We start from the raw sequence: 17,382 nt of genomic DNA, 5'->3' as shown, positions 1-17,382 counted from the left end.
ACGTCAATTATTTAGTAATCTAATGTCAAGTTTAATGTCACATTGAAGGACTAAATGAGATTATCACAATGTTAACATTTATAAATAAACATCCAACAAGTACTACTGGGAACAAAAGTCTTTGTGAAAAAATAGTTTTGTTGGTAGTCAGACACAATGGAGGATGTTTCTTTTTCTGAATCAGTTATCTTGGTTGTACTGCAACAGATTGTTACAAAGTTAATGTGGCTAAAAGTAATGGGTACTGTCTAAAAGGGTCTAAGTAGGCTACTCTGTCAGAGTTAATATTTTATAAATTACTTGTGCCAATTATTTATTTATTATTAGTTTGTTTTATTTCCATATTATTGAACATACACAGATGCTGACAACCAACCATAGCAATTTATTTTGCAACTGAGCCATCACACTATCCCCTGTAGTAAATAATTTTATCCCTTAAATCTTTTATATTTAATATTTAAATGCTTTTTTTTAAAAACACGCTAAATAGAAACCTTTTCCCCCATCTCGCATGTTGACAGGATTGTTTGTGATGTAGGAAACAGGCTGTTTACAACTGCATTTTTGAGACTAAGTTTGGCACACTGCCATTTTAAAGAGAAAATTCTGTATGAATGAATTGGTGCATGGTTTGTCACATTAAAAACACCAGAAAGACATGTAAACAACATTAAAAACTTGAAGACCCACAGGGGGTTTTTGAAGACATCTTTGTGTTTTTCACTTTCAATTTACGTAGTATAACTGAACTGGGGGTGAATGCCATTCCTTTGAAAGCATAAATCCATTTACTCTGTATCTTTGTATTTGTTTCCTGATACAGTGTATGCTGCAGTTTTCTAGATTGCATGGGGGACGTTACAAATGTGTATCTGTCCTTGTGTCTTCATCTGCTATTACTTGTGACCTCAAGGACAGACTCAACTCATAATTAAGATAAGAAAAGAACAAGATACTCATCTTTGTCTTTTCTTTAGTCTAATGTGATTCATGAGCTAGTGTCACGGTTCTCTCAGGGAACACGGAACAAGGGGACGAGGAAACACGGAGAATTCACAATTCGAGTCTTTAATATCCAGAAGGTTACACAGATCACATGCAGGGAAGACAATTCAAGGACTGACAAACACTAACTGAAAGGACTGGGGCTTTTAAAGACAGGATAACGAGGGAACTAAGGAGACACACCTGGAATCAAATTAAACAATCAACATGAGGGAGAAACTGGATCACAGAACGCATGGGGAGCAAAACACACAAAACAGTCCATAATCCTGACAGCTAGCAGAAGATCTATTCATGGCACTTAATGTAAGTCATCAAGCTATATGAGCTCATGTGAATGAATGAAAAGGTGAAGGTCAGTTTAGAGCACAGTTAACAACAACAACAGGTCTCAGGTTCAGAACAATTATTGCAAAATAGGATGGCAAATACGAGGCCATACATGAAATAAAACTATAGCAAGATAAGAAGATAAAACATAAACACAATACCTAATAGGCATACAACACAGCAAATGCACTATTGATTATAAGCTAAGGAGAAGTGATTTGTTCTTGTAATGTAAAAGCATGAAGACTATTCCAAAGCTTTGGGACAACTAATAATCTCTGGTTGGAAGACGAAGAAGTAAGTGTATTTACTTGTCACTGGCTGCGTCCGAAATCGCATACTTCTCTACTATATAGTATGCGAAAAACAGTATGCGAGGCGAGTAGTATGTCCGAATTCATAGTATTCGAAAAACAGTAGGCGAGAATTACCCGGATGACCTACTACTTCCGCCCGAATTCTGTAGTAGGCATACGATGGACACTTTACTATCCCATGATGCCACGGGAGAGGAGGCGTCATATTCGAAAAATGGCGGAAAGCGGCGACGCGGCTGTTTTCAAGTGCAAGTACATCAAGGAAAAACGTTGTTCATTGTGGTTAAATTGCACTTGTTTAAAATAATCAAAGTAAACGGCTGACTTATTAAAGTTTAAACGTTGTAAATCGATGAGATGACTTCATGAACATGGCGGATGTAGTACGTCCGAATTCCATTCATACTACCCTCATTCATACTATATAGAACGTACTTTTTTAACGGTCGAGAAGTACGTTTGAATTCAAATGTAGCACCTACACAAGTAGTATGCGATTTCGGACGCAGCCTCAGTGTTTAGCGCATTTGCCGTTGCAAGGAAACGCTTATTTTTGTTTACTGTGTTGAGAGGTGCTGAAATCGCGTTTGGTCTCGTACTGTATCGCGTATCTTGTCAGTGTGTGCACTTGCTTGGCCATTTTTAGTTGATAAACAGGAAAGTGGGTCCAGCTGAATTTAAATGGTGATTTGTTGGATTGGTATAAAAAAGGTTATTATACCGCGGCAGCGGTCGCGGCAGTCGTCGTGTGAAGCACTCTTAGTGTGAAGACCGAAGAGTGTAAATACCATCAACTCTACCGTGCGACTCCACCGGCAAGGGATAGAAGTATCGCTTTTTATTTTAGTTTTTTCATTTATATGTTTATTATTGAAATGTTGTTATATGCATGTGTCAATTTGATTTAATTTCTTTATTTTCTTAAATATGTGGGTATATAGTATTTATAGAGTTGTAACTTTTAGTTTTAGTTACTTTTTCTTATTTGTAAGTCGCTTTGGACAAAAGCGTCTGCTAAATGACAAAAGTAAGTAAGACCTGAGAGATCTCACCAGATAGTGTTTCATCAAAACCTTGGAGAAAACACTTTTGAAGAAACTGGACTGTTTAGACTGTGATTTTTTTTCTGAAGATTGAGGGTATAGAAATAGGCTGGCGTGATAATGACAATGTAATGTGGATTGTCTGACCCTTTTCAACAACGAAAACACTTAGTTCAAGCAGATGGCTTGAAACCTGTTTGCAACTGATTGTTCAGATGAGTTTGACGGGTTAATGACTTGTGACAAGTATAAATGGATTGCCATAGATGTAGAGGTGAAAGTGTTTTCATATCTCCACACAATAGCAACCTTCATGCTCTGTCTGTATCTATCACGGTGCACACACAAGGAGGACACAGGAACACGCAGACGAGGATATAACTTCAAATAATAGTCTTTACTGATGACATTAAGGCAGGGCAAGACACAGACAGGAACACCGGGGAGTAAGGAGTAGACCAGACGAAATCTAACGGAACAGACAGAGATCTGCTGGCATTGGCTGCAAACAAATTGCAGTATTATCATGAGCTCTTAGTTTTTTATGGGGTTAAAGTAAACTATTATGTGAAATAAAACATGACATACCTGCAAACTCAAGAGAGGTGAAAAATGTATATGACCAAAACATTTCTTTAAGTTACTGTATTAAAATATTAAATGCATAATAAATCTAATAAACCCATTGTTGATATTGAAACCATTAAAAAAAAACATTTTAATATTAGATTAAATTAATCTACATAGTTGAATTATATGCTAATTATCAATGTGCACAGTGTTGCACAGTCTTATTGAATGTCAATGTGCAGTTTTTAAAGACGAAAAACAAAAGAAAGCTAGTAAAACTAGGGTAACGCTTTTGTTTAGGGACCAATTCTCACTTGCTTAATTGCATGAATATTACATATATCATATTGGCTGTTTATTGGTATTTATAAAGCAAATATTAATGTCTTATTCTGCATGACCATATTTTAGATCTTACACCAAACTTAACAACTACCTTACTAACTATCAATAAGCAGCAAATTAAGAGTTTATTAGCGCAGAAGTCATAGTTAATAATTAGTTAATAGTGAGAATTGGTACCCAAACTAAAGTGGGGCACTTTGTAGTAATAATAACTGTGAAAAAAACATATACTATGTTTTACACAGCTGATTTTGTTATTTTGCATTGTGAACTGCAAGATCAAGAAGAATTAATGCAGCATTTGGAAACCCGTTTTTGTGAATGTTCCCTGTATTTTCTTTGTTTTTTTGAAAAACTCACAGGATGCCTATTCCCTAATTGCATGTGCACCCACTGCTGTACTCAGGCACACAATCGGCCAGACAGTCATTTACAGTAAGACTGAAATTTACAAGGATTTATATCATTAAATGCTAAAACCATCAAATCATATCAAGAACAATTAGTGGTCGAGACCGCGTTCATTATGTCTGTAAGACTAGCATTTTACTGGCAATGGTTAGAGCACTGATGTGTTGCAATGTAGTCGCCTTCTGAGGTCAGCAGATACTGTAAGCTATTTGCTGAGGAAACAAATCCAAAGATCTCAAACGTGGACTTATTAAACTTACATTTACTGCAATTAAGGGTCAGGCTTTTTTCTTTAATTCTCTGAATAGTGCCGTAAGGCTGCTGTCATGGTCTGCTCATGTTGAACCGCACACAATGGTGTTGTCGCTGAGGTCCTGAGAATACCTTGGAGTGTTTGGTACATTGCATTTTCCAGCAGATCAAATACCAAAGTTGAGGCACTGAGGCTCTGACCCTTGTTGATGTTTTTATGTGCTGCTGGAATGCAGCACAGTATACAGCTGAGAACACATTCAACTCATCTGTTGTTGTCAGAACGTCAGAACGTGTGACGTTCACAAAAAGCAGGAAAATCTTCCTGCCATGTCAACACTTATTCTTGTTTTGCCTCGGCTTTGAAAGTGTGAGGTGTGGAGCCAGTTACAGAGTGTTGTTGTATGCCTGATGCTTGATGCAGCCAAAGAAGAATACCATTATACTCTCTCAAGAAGCCACTGCATAAAAGGTACTCCTTTCAGGGGGGAAAATTATGCTCAGTTTAACAGCCATCACTGTGATGTAGAGGAATGGGGCAATTTCAAGGTGTTCAGGATGAGCTTGTTCAGTGAGGTTCACTTGATTGCCTACAAATTGCCTACACTTTCTTCTATGATTAGTTCTTTAATGCCCGAAAATTCATCCTCCTGAAATACTGATAAATTAAATGTGCATCAAGTGTCTTTTGTAAGCACCTATCCACAAAAAAAGTGAAGTGACGTGTGACCAAATGCTCTGCATTTAGCCCATCCAATACCACGACTGAGGTGAGACCCTTGAGCAAGGCACCGAACCCCCAACTGCCCAGGGAGTTCCTGCCAGACCTGAGACTCGAACCCACGACCTTCGGGTTACAAGTCCGACTCTCTATCCATTAGCCTGCGACTGCCCTGTCAAAAACATACTAAACAAGACAATACTACCTTACTCGTATAAACAATTTCTCAAATGTGGCAGTTTCAGGCTGCCTGGTGTTATCACATTTGTCCCCCTTCAATGGAAAGTTAATAGTTTTTATGTTAACACTGCAGAGGATGCGGGCAGGTATACCCGACAGGTGAACTGCTAATATTTGATGTAATGGATGGAATAATATCGGGAATCAAAAGGGACGTGCGGACTGTGGGTCCAATAGTCAAGACTACTGTATTTCGACTCAATTCGGTACCCGCTGATAGGCAGCTGCATTCAAACAGTCTCATGTTTATTTGTTTTTATGCTCTGTAATCTGAAGACTGACAAAGGTTTCTATTTACAACACAATTTGCAATAATGAGTACTGTAGCCGATCACACTGCAATGGAAATGATTGACAGCTTGATTATAAAAAGGAAAGACTCTTTGCTCGCTTTCTATTCATAATTTGTATAATGTTTTATTTTCCAGCGGCCACTGACTGTATGTACTGCAGATACAAGGCAACGGTATTTAAATGCAGAGTAAATCTGTTTAAAAGCTCATGGTGTCAAGGCCTCTGTATAGCGTGTGGTATGATTTATGCACATTTGTTCAAAAATAGCCTGCATGGGTGGATTTTTAATGTGGCCAAAGGTTTTGTACGGCTTACAGAATGAATGCACATTCTCTTTTTTTCTGTTAATTATTACCGTGTTGGGCTACGTGTCTATTAATCTTGAATGCATCGACTCCTAATGCCAAATATTGGTTTGATTGCTTGTGTTACAAGAGAAACTAATCATTTTTGTCTACCTGATCAAGGGATGTAGTAGATTTAATGCGGGTGTGTGATTCGAGTCATAGTGTTTATGTCAAACTGGTCGGGTTGGGTACAGAATTAAATTAGTGCTGCTGTTGGATAACGGGTTGGGTGTTCTGATAAGTACTGCACGTATGGGGCGGGTTTACCAAACAGGACCTGTGCAGGAACACATATTTTGCTGATGGAAACTATACTAGTGGGTGTTTGGTATAATTTCCTACCTAAGCTAGTTTGGAATCATGCACTACACAAATAGGCTTGACATAAGTTGCCTTAGGAAATAAATCTGCAAAGCATCATGGGAATGTGTTGTTTTGCTCTCACCCTCTTATAAATGTTTAGTGCATTTAGTACTCAGAATGAAAGCTCTCTTCTCTAAGTTGAGCTTGTATATTCCCTATGGTTTATGTAAGAATGTGGTTGCTAAGTCCATGCTTTTCATGTGGAATTGGGTTACTTTTAAACTGTTGCTGCAGGTTGATTTTTTTCCCTGTGAGTCAAATGTTTGATATACGTATTGCATAAATTATATTTGACTGACACTTTATTTTAAAGTGTCCTTGTTACAGTGTAATTATACATTTATGTACCGAGTAACATTAATAACTACATGCACTTACTATGTGGTTAGGATTAGTGTCTGGGTTAGGGTTACTTGCATTTATCATTTATTGTTATTATAATAACAATTATATATAATAGTAAGTGCGTGCAACGTGTAACAAGGTCACCTTAAAATAAAGTGTTACCAAATATTTTACATTTTACCCATGATAAAACTGAAGGAGAGGCACTTGTATGGAACCTTTTAAAAAAATATATTAGCCTACTACTATAAAGTGATTTTAGGTATGGGTGTTTTAATATTTGGCCTAAGGTTATTGGGCTAGTTTTTAGCTTTTTTATTCGCCTTTGGGCTAGTGGCAACCCTGGGGATGATGCAGTTTGACTTTGGCTTGGTTTGTCTTTGTTGATATCTTTATTGAGATATTGCAGTGTGGCCAACAGTCGTAGCCTACCATTTGGTATTTTTATTAGACCAGCAAAGGATGAAGATGACGATAATGGGATATAAAACAAACAAACAATCATGGCAACATTTGTGTTTATAGGTGAATGTGTGAGATTAGCTTGGGTAGAGAATGAATTAGGATTTGTTATGCAGACATCAACAGTTTAATGTGTGATGCTGTGCTGTAGACTGGGGATTGTGGATGACTGCTTTTTGAAACTCTGAATGAATTGAACCATTTCTTTTGCAGATTGATTCACTGTTTTAAAGCACTTGAAACACCACAGGCTGACGGAACCTGCTGGTCAAAACAGTAAAAATGCGGTGGAGAAAATAAGTGGAATGTTTGAAACAAGGTCCAAACCACTGATTCGAAACAAAAGATCCATAATGTTTCAGGTAATGAATACTTACTGTTGCGAATGATCAGACTGGGTTAGATCCATTTGCAGCTTTTATTAGAATAATCAAACAGGCAGGGTCAAATACCAGCAAAACAGTGAAATAGAGGCAAGGCAGTGTTGGGAGTCAGGCAAAGAGTCGAGGCAGGCGGCGAGAATCAGAGTCCAATAAACAATCCGGGTCAGGGCAGGCAGAGAACAATCAGAAACGTGAACAGTCCAAGGTCGAGATATAAATCAAACACGGGTAGAAAACGCTCAGTAGTGACAGCCGGGGCCAATCAAGACTTCACAGGGATGTGGTGTGTGTGAGTGGCTTTTATGTGTGTGTAAATGAGGTGCAGGTGTGATGTGCAATCAGTCCCAGGTATGAGGTATGATGGGAATTGAAGTTCATGAGAGTGGTAATATTCGGGAGATGGCTCCCTCTGGTGGTGCGAGGGAGGCGATACAGGAACCTCTTCCGTAACAGAGCCCTCCCCCTGCGAGCGGCTCCTGAAGCGAGGAGGCAAACGACGCCGGGGTCTTCCTCGAGGTCGGGGGGCCGGTCTCTCCGGATGCATCCGATGAAACTCCTCAGTGAGAGTGGGGTTAAGGATATCCTCCGCGTTAACCCAGGAGCGCTCCTCCGGCCCGAAACCCCTCCCAGTCGACCAGGTATTGCAGCGAACCCCCCCCGGTGTCTGGAGTCGAGCAACTTGTGCACACGATACGCCTCCTCGCCGTCAATCAGGATGGGCGGAGGGGTCTGGGGTACGGTTCCTTCCTCCATCACTCCTCTCGGACCACCAGCGGGTTTCAGGAGAGAAACATGGAATGTGGGAGAAATGCGATAATTAGAAGGAAGTTCCAATCGAAATGATACCGGAGAAATTTGTCTAAGAATTTTGAAAGGACCAACATACCTGGGACTGAGTTTTCTGCAAGGGAGTCTGAGTCGCAAATCCCTGGTAGAGAGCCAAACCCATTGGCCGGGGGTATACACTGGAGCGGGGCGACGATGGCGGTTGTCTTGTTGTTCTTGACGTCTGACTGCATGAAGTAAGAGAGTGTGAGCACGGTCCCAAACTGCCTCGCTGTTCTGCAGCCATTCTGTGATTGAGGGCAAGTCGGTGGGCTCGCCCGACCAGGGGAATAGTGGTGGATGAAAACCCAGAATACATTTGAAGGGGGTTATTCCTGTGGCAGGTTTGGTGAGGGAATTCTGCGCGAACTCTGCCCAGAACAAATATCTGCTCCATTCAGATTGCTGCTGTTGACAGTATGAGCGGAGGAATCGTATCACCTCTTGGTTTAAACGTTCCGTCTGTCCATTGGATTGGGGATGATACCATGACGTGAGGCTGATGTTAACATTAAGGTGATTGAAGAAAGCAGTCCATACTCTAGACATGAATTGTGGCCCTCGGTCTGATACGATATCCTCAGGTAATCCGTAGAATCGAAATACCTGATTGCAGAGCAGTTCGGCCGTCTACAGAGACGTGGGTAGCTTGGGTAAGGGGATCAGACGGCAGGCCTTGGAGAACCGATCGAAGGTGGTGAGTATAGTGGTGTTACCTTGTGAGCTGGGCAGATCTGTAATGAAGTCTATGGCGATGTGGGACCAAGGACGGTGTGGTGTGGGTAAAGGGGTTATTAGTCCAGCTGGTAGTTGTCTGGGAGATTTGGAGGCATTGCAGTTGGCACAGCCCCGAATAAACGTGATCGTATCGGTTAGTAGAGTCGGCCACCAGAAGCGATTTCTGAGTAGTTGTGTCGTGGCCGTGATTCCTGGGTGACCTGAGCTGGGTGTTGTGTGTACCTGGGTGATGAGTCGTTGACGAAGAGTTTCTGGGACATAAGTGAGATTGGCGGGACAATCAGCGGGAGGTGGTTCTAGAAGATTCAATTGTTCAGTTTCGGTCATAATGTCCCATTGTACCAGGGCCACAAGCAGATTCTCAGGGATGATGTTATCGGAGTTGGATGTGTGAATTGTTTCCTCTGTCTGACGAGAGAGAGCATCGGCTTTAGTGTTCTTGGAGCCGAGTCTGTACGTCACTGTGAATCGGAATCTCGTGAAGAAGAAAGCCCACCTGGCTTGACGAGGGTTTAGGCGTTTGGCGGCACAGAGGTATTCAAGGTTCTTGTGGTCGGTAAGGACAATGAATGGATGTGTTGCTCCCTCCAACCAGTGTCGCCACTCCTCGAGGGCCAATTTCATGGCTAGAAGCTCGCGATTTCCCACATCATAGTTACGTTCGGCTGCCGTCAGTTTGCGGGAGAAAAAAGCACATGGATACATTTTGGCTGGTTGACTTCTACAATGAATTGCCGCTCGGGATCAGGGTGTCGTAGAATGGGACCTGAGGTGAATCGGGTTTTCAGCTCATCGCAGGCTTGCCGTGATTCCGTGGACCAATTTAAGCGGGTTGTGTGACGTTTCGTCATGGTTGTTAGGGGAGAGGCAATAGCACTAAAGTTCCTGATGAAGCGTCTATAGAAATTAGCGAATCCCAAGAAGCGTTGGAGCTCCTTCACTGTTTGAGGTAGCGACCAATCCAAGACTGCGCTGACCTTTTTCTCATCCATAGCTACCCCCTCCTGGCTGATCACGTACCCTAGGAATGACGTGCTCGTCTGATGAAATTCGCACTTCTCAGCTTTAGCATAGAGTTGATGCTGGATGAGACATTTCAGGACTGACCGAACGTGCTGGATGTGTTCTTCCATGGTGTCTGAGTAGATCAAGATATCATCGATGTACACGATTACCCATCTATCCAACATGTCTCGGAAGATATCGTTCATGAAGGATTGGAACACTGAACATCTGGGTCTGGAGCAGAGGAGTTGGGAGTACAATTAAGGACTCTGGAAACTTTTGACAGACAGCGACTTTGACAGGTGGCATCCCATTGGATGATTTGGCCCTCTCTCCAGGAAATGTGGGGGTTGTGGGTGCGCAGCCAGGGCAGTCCAAGGATCAGTGAGTGTTTGGGTGAGTAGATGACATAAATTTGGATGGTTTCTGAATGCAAAGTTCCAATGCGTAGTTTGACCTCTTCTGTGAGACTGAGAATTCCTCCTTCTCCGAGGGGTCGGCCGTCTAGCACCTCCACTGTCAGGGAGGAGTTACAGGGGGTTAGTTTCAGTTTGCATTGGGAGGCAAATTCACTTGACATAAAGTTCCCAGCTGCCCCAGAATCTAATAGGGCTGTGGTAACGACCGTTTCATCTTGGATAATTAACTGAGCCAGTAACTTTAAACAAGATACAGAGGTTACGCTCTTGGTTGGAACACTCACCGTTTGAGACTTGGGCAATGGACGAGTCGGACAGGAGATTTTCATGTGCCCTGGTTGGCCACAATAAAGACACAGATGATTTTGCATATGGTGCTCACATTCTTCTGGAGTGAGATGAGTGGTACCTAGTTTGCAAGGGTTCGTGAACGGTGGCAGTTTCATGGGAATAGTGAGGCGTGGCTCGCATCGAGCGTCGTGAACGGATTAGGTTATCAATCTGAATGGCAAGATCAATGAATTCACTCAAGTTTCCCCCCTCAAGCCAGTACGGATTGCAGTTCCGGGGTTAATCCCCTTCGAAACAGGAGTTTCAGCGTGTCCTCCACCCAGGTGGTTTGAGCAGCGAGAGTGCGGAAGGAGAGAGCGAACTCAGCCGCCGATCTTCTTCCCTGAGAGAGGGTTAATAATTGCTCTCTGGCACTCCCATTCTCGGTGGGGTGTTCAAACACTTCACGAAACTGCTGGAGGAAAACCTCAAAGGTGGGGAATGAGGACCCATCCGTCCTCCAGACTGCTGTAGCCCACTCCAATGCTCTCCCGGTGAGTAATGAACAAACAAAAGCCATTCGACTTGATTCAGAGGGGTATAATGATGGCTGTTGGCTGACGAAGAGTGAGCATTGCAGTAAGAACCCTTTGCATTTGGTGGGAGTACCGTCAAACTTTTCTGGGAAAGCGAGTCGAGGGCTGACTGGAGAGGTGGCCGCAGGCGGGGGGTTACTTGGAGTGGGTGACTGAGCGGTCGTGGTGTAGGTGGTTGGCAAGTGGAGGCCTTGCAATGCCTGAACCAGTTCCTCGGTTAAAGTTGTCAGTCGATTCAACTGTTGCTGATGCACCGACAATTGTGAGGCTTGGGCTGATAATTCGGTGGAGAGTTGCATGAGAGCTGCTGGATCATGTGGAGGCGAAGTCTTCTGTTGCGAATGATCAGACTGGGTTAGATCCATTTGCAGCTTTTATTAGAATAATCAAACAGGCAGGGTCAAATACCAGCAAAACAGTGCAATAGAGGCAAGGCAGAGGCAGAGTCAGGAGTCAGGCAAAGAGTCAAGGCAGGCGGCGAGAATCAGAGTCCAATAAACAATCCAGGTCGGGGCAGGCAGAGAACAATGAGAAACGTGAACAGTCCAAGGTCGAGATATAACTCAAACACGGGTAGAAAACGCTCAGTAGTGACAGCCGGGGCAAATCAAGACTTCGCAGGGATGTGGCGTGTGTGAGAGTGGCTTTTATGTGTGTGTGTAAATGAGGTGCAGGTGTGATGTCCTCAGTCCCAGGTATGAGGAATGATGGGAATTGTAGTTCATGAGAGTGCTAATATTCGGGAGATGGCTCACTCTGGTGGTGCGAGGGAGGCGGTACAGGAACCTCTTCCGTAACACTTACAGTATCTATATATAGAATTATATAATACACATTTAAATGTAAACTATAATAGTACAATTGCAAAGCAACAGTATTGGAATTTTAGTAAGTAATGATCTAGTAGTTGGTCATAATAGCAGCAGAAGAAGGAAAATCATACATAAATAGTAAAATACATGCAAAATAATATTTACTGTAACTATAAATTACATATGATTTTTTTGTATGTTTGACCTAATGTATTTAAGGTTTCACAATAACAAGATTGCCTTTACCTGTGATGATGTTGTCCACCAATGTTGTAGGCATGCAGAAGATGCCAACCAACAGGTCACTGATGGCCAGGTTGAGAATGAAGAGATTGGTGACCGTACGCATGTTCTTGCTCCTTAGCACAATGAAGCACACCACTCCATTTCCCACCATGCACACAATAAAGATGAGGAGGTAGGATACAATGAAGATAGCGGACACCAAGGGCTCATGCAGATAGAAGTCCACGTAGATGACGTCTGGATAAGGATATGGAGGAGAGGAGGTATGGTTCACTGAAACGTTGTGGCCGTTCTCCACAGGGGAGAAGAATGGAGATGATACAGTGGAGTTTAGGTCCAATAGTTCCAATGCCATCTTTCTGAGGAGAGAGAGAAAATAAAGAATATCTGTCATCTACATTTCATACGGTAGCCTATTTAAAAGATGTAACAGTGATTAGTCTAGAAAAGACAATCTCATCTCTGGGCTATACATTTTAAAAATATTCAAGTAACTAACTATCCAGTATATGATGCTGAAACCCTCTTTCACATTACATTGAGAAGAATATTTCCACCACCTCAATACCCTTTGTCACACATGGTATAACCAAATGTCATTATTTTAATGAACTACTGTAAAACGTGTGCACATTACCGCACATTGAAAATGCAGTGTGCTTTAAATGTTATAAATCCTATTCCATTATCTAACCAACTAGTTGCATGGCTAAAATGGGGAGGTTATGAATCACTTAAATTTTAGTCACATCTTGCAAAATAAATTCCATTATATCACTTAAGAGTACTGGAGGAGAATCTGTGCTTGGTTACAATCTTTAATCTGTGTGGATGGCAAGCTCCTTTCCTCTGACTTGAAAGCTTAAGGCTAGGTCACATATGCAGATAAACAATTGTGACATACAGGATATGACATACAAAATGCATGAAGGAGATAAGGCACGTGGATTATTTAGCTTTTTTTCCAGTCCTCCTAATATAAAAAGTAGTACAATTGCTGCTTTGTTTTTTATGCTTTACAAACTAGAGTATTTTATGAAATAAAAATATTTTGAATGTGAATGTACTCTTGTTGAGGGATCTGTATATAGTAAAAGACTTGAAGAGATGGGAGGAATGAGGTGTACGAGCTCAAGATCAAGTGTTGCCAGAGATCTCTAATCATATTTCACAATAGTCTGATGAAGCGTTTACAAATGGCAGATGGCATGTATAATTCGAGGTTCAATTCACATGAATTTACTGTCATTTTACCTTCAACTTGACTATTCTTTGAGATGAAAGAATAGTGTTTTTTCTATAAAAGACACATGCGACCATAATAGTGGCACAAACCAGCAATTTCAGCAAAGATGAATTTGAAAATTAATGCTTCAGACACATTAGAAAATTAAAAGATAATATGACGTCTACAAACACTTGAAGCTTAAAAAAATAATTGTACTTGAACAGATGCTACTATGCTGCCAATAAAAAAAAGCTGGCAAATACATTTGAGTGACAAACCTTCCCTAGTTTGTTATTGAGGTGCATGCAGTCTGTTTTAATAAAAATATAGAGCGGCCAGAAACAGGCTGCATTTATTCATAAGAATTAAGTTGTTCTATAGCCGATTTTTTTTAATCAAGTTAACTCAAATAGAGGACAATTTTCAAGCAACCACTAAAATTCTTTATTTTTTTGTAATTATTTTTAAAATGGTTATTAAAAATAATCAGTACATGACAGGCTTAAATTGCTCAGATGTCACATGTCGGTTTTCCTTTCAGTTCTGTTTTGACCTTATTTGGTAGTTCCTGTTCTGATTTAGCTAATTAGTCATTATCATTTAGTCCTGTCACCTGTGTTTGATTAATTATCTAGTTTGCTCCTTTGTTTCCTGTTTCTTTATAAGCATTCAGTTTTGTCCCCATCTTGGTCGGATCTTAAGTTTGTAATTTGTTTAAGAGTGTTGATGCAAATAAAAGTACCTTTTGTTATTCGTCGTTGTGGGCGCCTTCTCTACAACCACCAACCGTGACATCAGAAAACAATTAAGCTGCAATAGCCTTGAAGTCTGTCCTTTATTCCTCTTGATCAACATTTCATATGTACATATAAATGACCATGCATCAGTTATTTATAGTCTGTTTTGACAGAACTTAATTTGTATTCAAAGTCATTTTTCACTTTCAGATTACTGCTGTCTTAAACAATTGATGTGATCTATGTTACTGTGAATTCTGTAGGACATGACCTCCCCAAGCATCAAATCCCAGCTGATAGTGAGTAGATGAGATGTAAATTATGACTCTCAATATTGGCCACCCCATTTGAACTGTCTTGTTGTTTGATTCAAAGAATTGTCTTGGGGTTGAATGACTTAACAGCAAATGCAAAAAAAGGGAGTATTGAAAGTATTGTATAAATATTACAGTATATTGTCACCTTCTTGCCTTCATGCTCTGCAAACACGTACCTGAAAATCCTAAATATCAAAACTCATAACTTTGTATTTTGCAGGTAAAAATACATCCTGAAAATGTTAAACTTTTATTGTAATACAATAATAATAATCATGATCATAATAATAATAATAAAAAAGTAATTATAAGTCCCTTTGGCACCAACAATATGCCATCCTGAAACACTGTCACCATATTTTATACAGTTAATTTCTGGCAGTCACAGCTGACATGGTTTTTCCATATATTTAACAAGATATTTTTACAGTGTACATTCCTTATTTCTCTTTTGAAAAAAAAAGGCATAAGAACCAGAATGTATAATATCACATAATGTACCTGAAACAGGCATTGGTAGCAGTCTTAGTTATTGGCAGCAGTCTTAGTCATAATCATAACGTATCTAAATGCAGTATTTGAATTAGGCAGCATTACTCACACCTAACCCGCCTGCTTTGTGCTCCACTGCTTTATTATCTGACTTAATGGTATTTAATCCCCTTACATAATTTTTTCTTCTATGAAGCAACTGTAAAACAATGATTTGGATTTATATTTTATAAAACCAATTTAATCCTACAATCTCAAGATTATGAAGCAGTATTAAAAGTGTGCCGACATAGATTATGTGCGCTGCAGTGAAGTCCCTCATGCTTTCAGCTGCCAGTCAAGAGTTCACATCCACTTAATAGCTCAGTGACACTCATCCATTAAGCATGAAGATTTGCACACACTGGAGAGATGGATCAGAGACGAGATCTGACAAGATCAACATTCTTTTGTCAATTTGCAAAGCAGCTGCACAAAGCTTGGTATTTTTGTCTGTGAGCATGAGCGCCTCAATGTCTCTGTACAGAGTTTGAGGCAAATGGAGAGAGCCTATATCATCTATGATGAATTGTGGACAACAAGATGTAGAAGTCAATGTAAAAAGCCATCTGCTAAAAGAAATTCTTCTGCATTCAATAACTCTGCTGAACAGTGCTGAGATAAAGTGAACTGTACTAAACAGAGATAAACTGTGCTTCATTGTTTAGTATATATCTGTCCCTGCTGCCTAAAATATAAACGCCTTGTCCAGAAAAGCCTGATCATTTCAGCGAGTCTGAAAAAGAAGAACTGATTTCAAAGCCAAATATGTGTTAATGTGTTTTAATATTGATAAGATTTCTGATTCAGTCGTCCCACAGTATAGCTGAACTTTATAAGCATATTTCAAGTGGCTTCACATAAATCTTTTGAACTAACATAGATTTCTTATGCTACTATAGAATAAAATATATAAAAAAAACTTCATGTTGTAAATACATCAAAAATTATAGAAAATTGCCTAGAAAATTGCAACTTTTCATTTTCCGTCAGTCTTAGTACACGATATAACTACAGAAGAGTCAAATTTTAAATAGGAAAAATATCGAAACTCTTTGGTCATTTTTGATGCTAATGCTCTAATACGATTCAATGATCTATGCTAAGCTAAGCTAAAAGTGCTACCGTCAGACCCGGAGATCGGCTGAATGGACTCGAAAACGGTAAAACTCAACTGTTTAACTCTTGGGGAGTTGGAAAATGCACCTATTTCCAAAAAAGTGTTCTTAAGCATGAAATGTCCTGTAATAGTAGGAAATGGTCGATATCACATTATCCTACATACTATTTTAATGACTAGTAGCAGAGGAAACTCAGTGAAAAAAAGTCATCTTATGCGAAACACTTAGAATAAATATACCTTTTTTGTATGTGTGTGTGTACTTTCATGTTTTCATGAAAACATAGGCAATTATCCTACTTTATTTATATCCTGTATCTCCCATATTCAGAGACTGAACATATTTTAATCAGCACATCTCGTGGGAAGGGCTCTATAACAGCTAGCTCGCTAAACAAAATATTATTTGTAAATTATAATATATACTTTCTGTCAGTTCAGGTCACATTTATTTACATAGCGCATTATACAATACAGACTGTTTCAAAGCAGCCGTCTGGTATTCATGCCAATAGCCTATAAATCAGCATTTAAGTCATATCTTTTGCAAGGTCTTTGCTAAGGGCAGATCAAACTCCTATGTGGGCTTGAATGAACTGTGTTGCTTAAATGATGACGCATCCAGCAGTACACACTGTGCCTCTTCTGGAGTGTGAACATTAAAAATCTTACCAATTTTCTCAGAGCTCCCAATCCAAAAACAGCAGCAATTTCACCCCAAATATTTGAACTGCCCATGCACTGTTTGATGATTGAACCCCCACTTATCTCTGATACAGAAAACATAAAGACTTTGTGTTGCATTTTAAGGGTTTAATTTGTATTCTAAACCATCCTCTCAAACCTCCATGTGGACAAAGGTTCATTTTTATTTTTTTTAACTATTGTTATAGTTGATCGTTCATTCGCTCGATTAGATCCATACACTATTTATGGATTATAAAGTGTAACTTATTCCACAGCCTAAAAAGGCGGACAGATGAAGGCAAATTCAGCAAATGATGCACAAGACCTGGTTAAAAGTGCTACATCGTTCCTCTACCTCTAAATTTGTGTGTATTTTTCCTCACAGTCAGCCCATACCAGAGAAAGCTAAGTCTTCCCATA

The 17,382-nt window shown here is 40.1% G+C and overlaps 1 protein-coding gene across 1 annotated transcript in view; it reads right to left on the bottom strand.

Moving 5' to 3' along the window:
* Nucleotides 1–12,697, bottom strand: part of LOC306870782 (neuropeptide FF receptor 2-like) — a gene marked incomplete at both ends in the record, with an annotated part of 19,234 nt that extends 6,537 nt beyond the window's left edge. The window contains one exon of the mRNA XM_079418198.1: nucleotides 12,343–12,697. Within this exon, the coding sequence (XP_079274324.1) occupies nucleotides 12,343–12,697 (355 nt within the window). The remainder of the gene's footprint in view (nucleotides 1–12,342) is intronic.
* Between the last annotated feature and the right edge of the window lie 4,685 nt (nucleotides 12,698–17,382).

The sequence above is a fragment of the Barbus barbus genome (assembly GCF_936440315.1).
Source record: "Barbus barbus genome assembly, chromosome: 6".
In the NCBI taxonomy this organism is placed as follows: Eukaryota; Metazoa; Chordata; class Actinopteri; order Cypriniformes; family Cyprinidae; genus Barbus; species Barbus barbus.
This window is presented reverse-complemented; position numbering and strand designations above follow the sequence as displayed.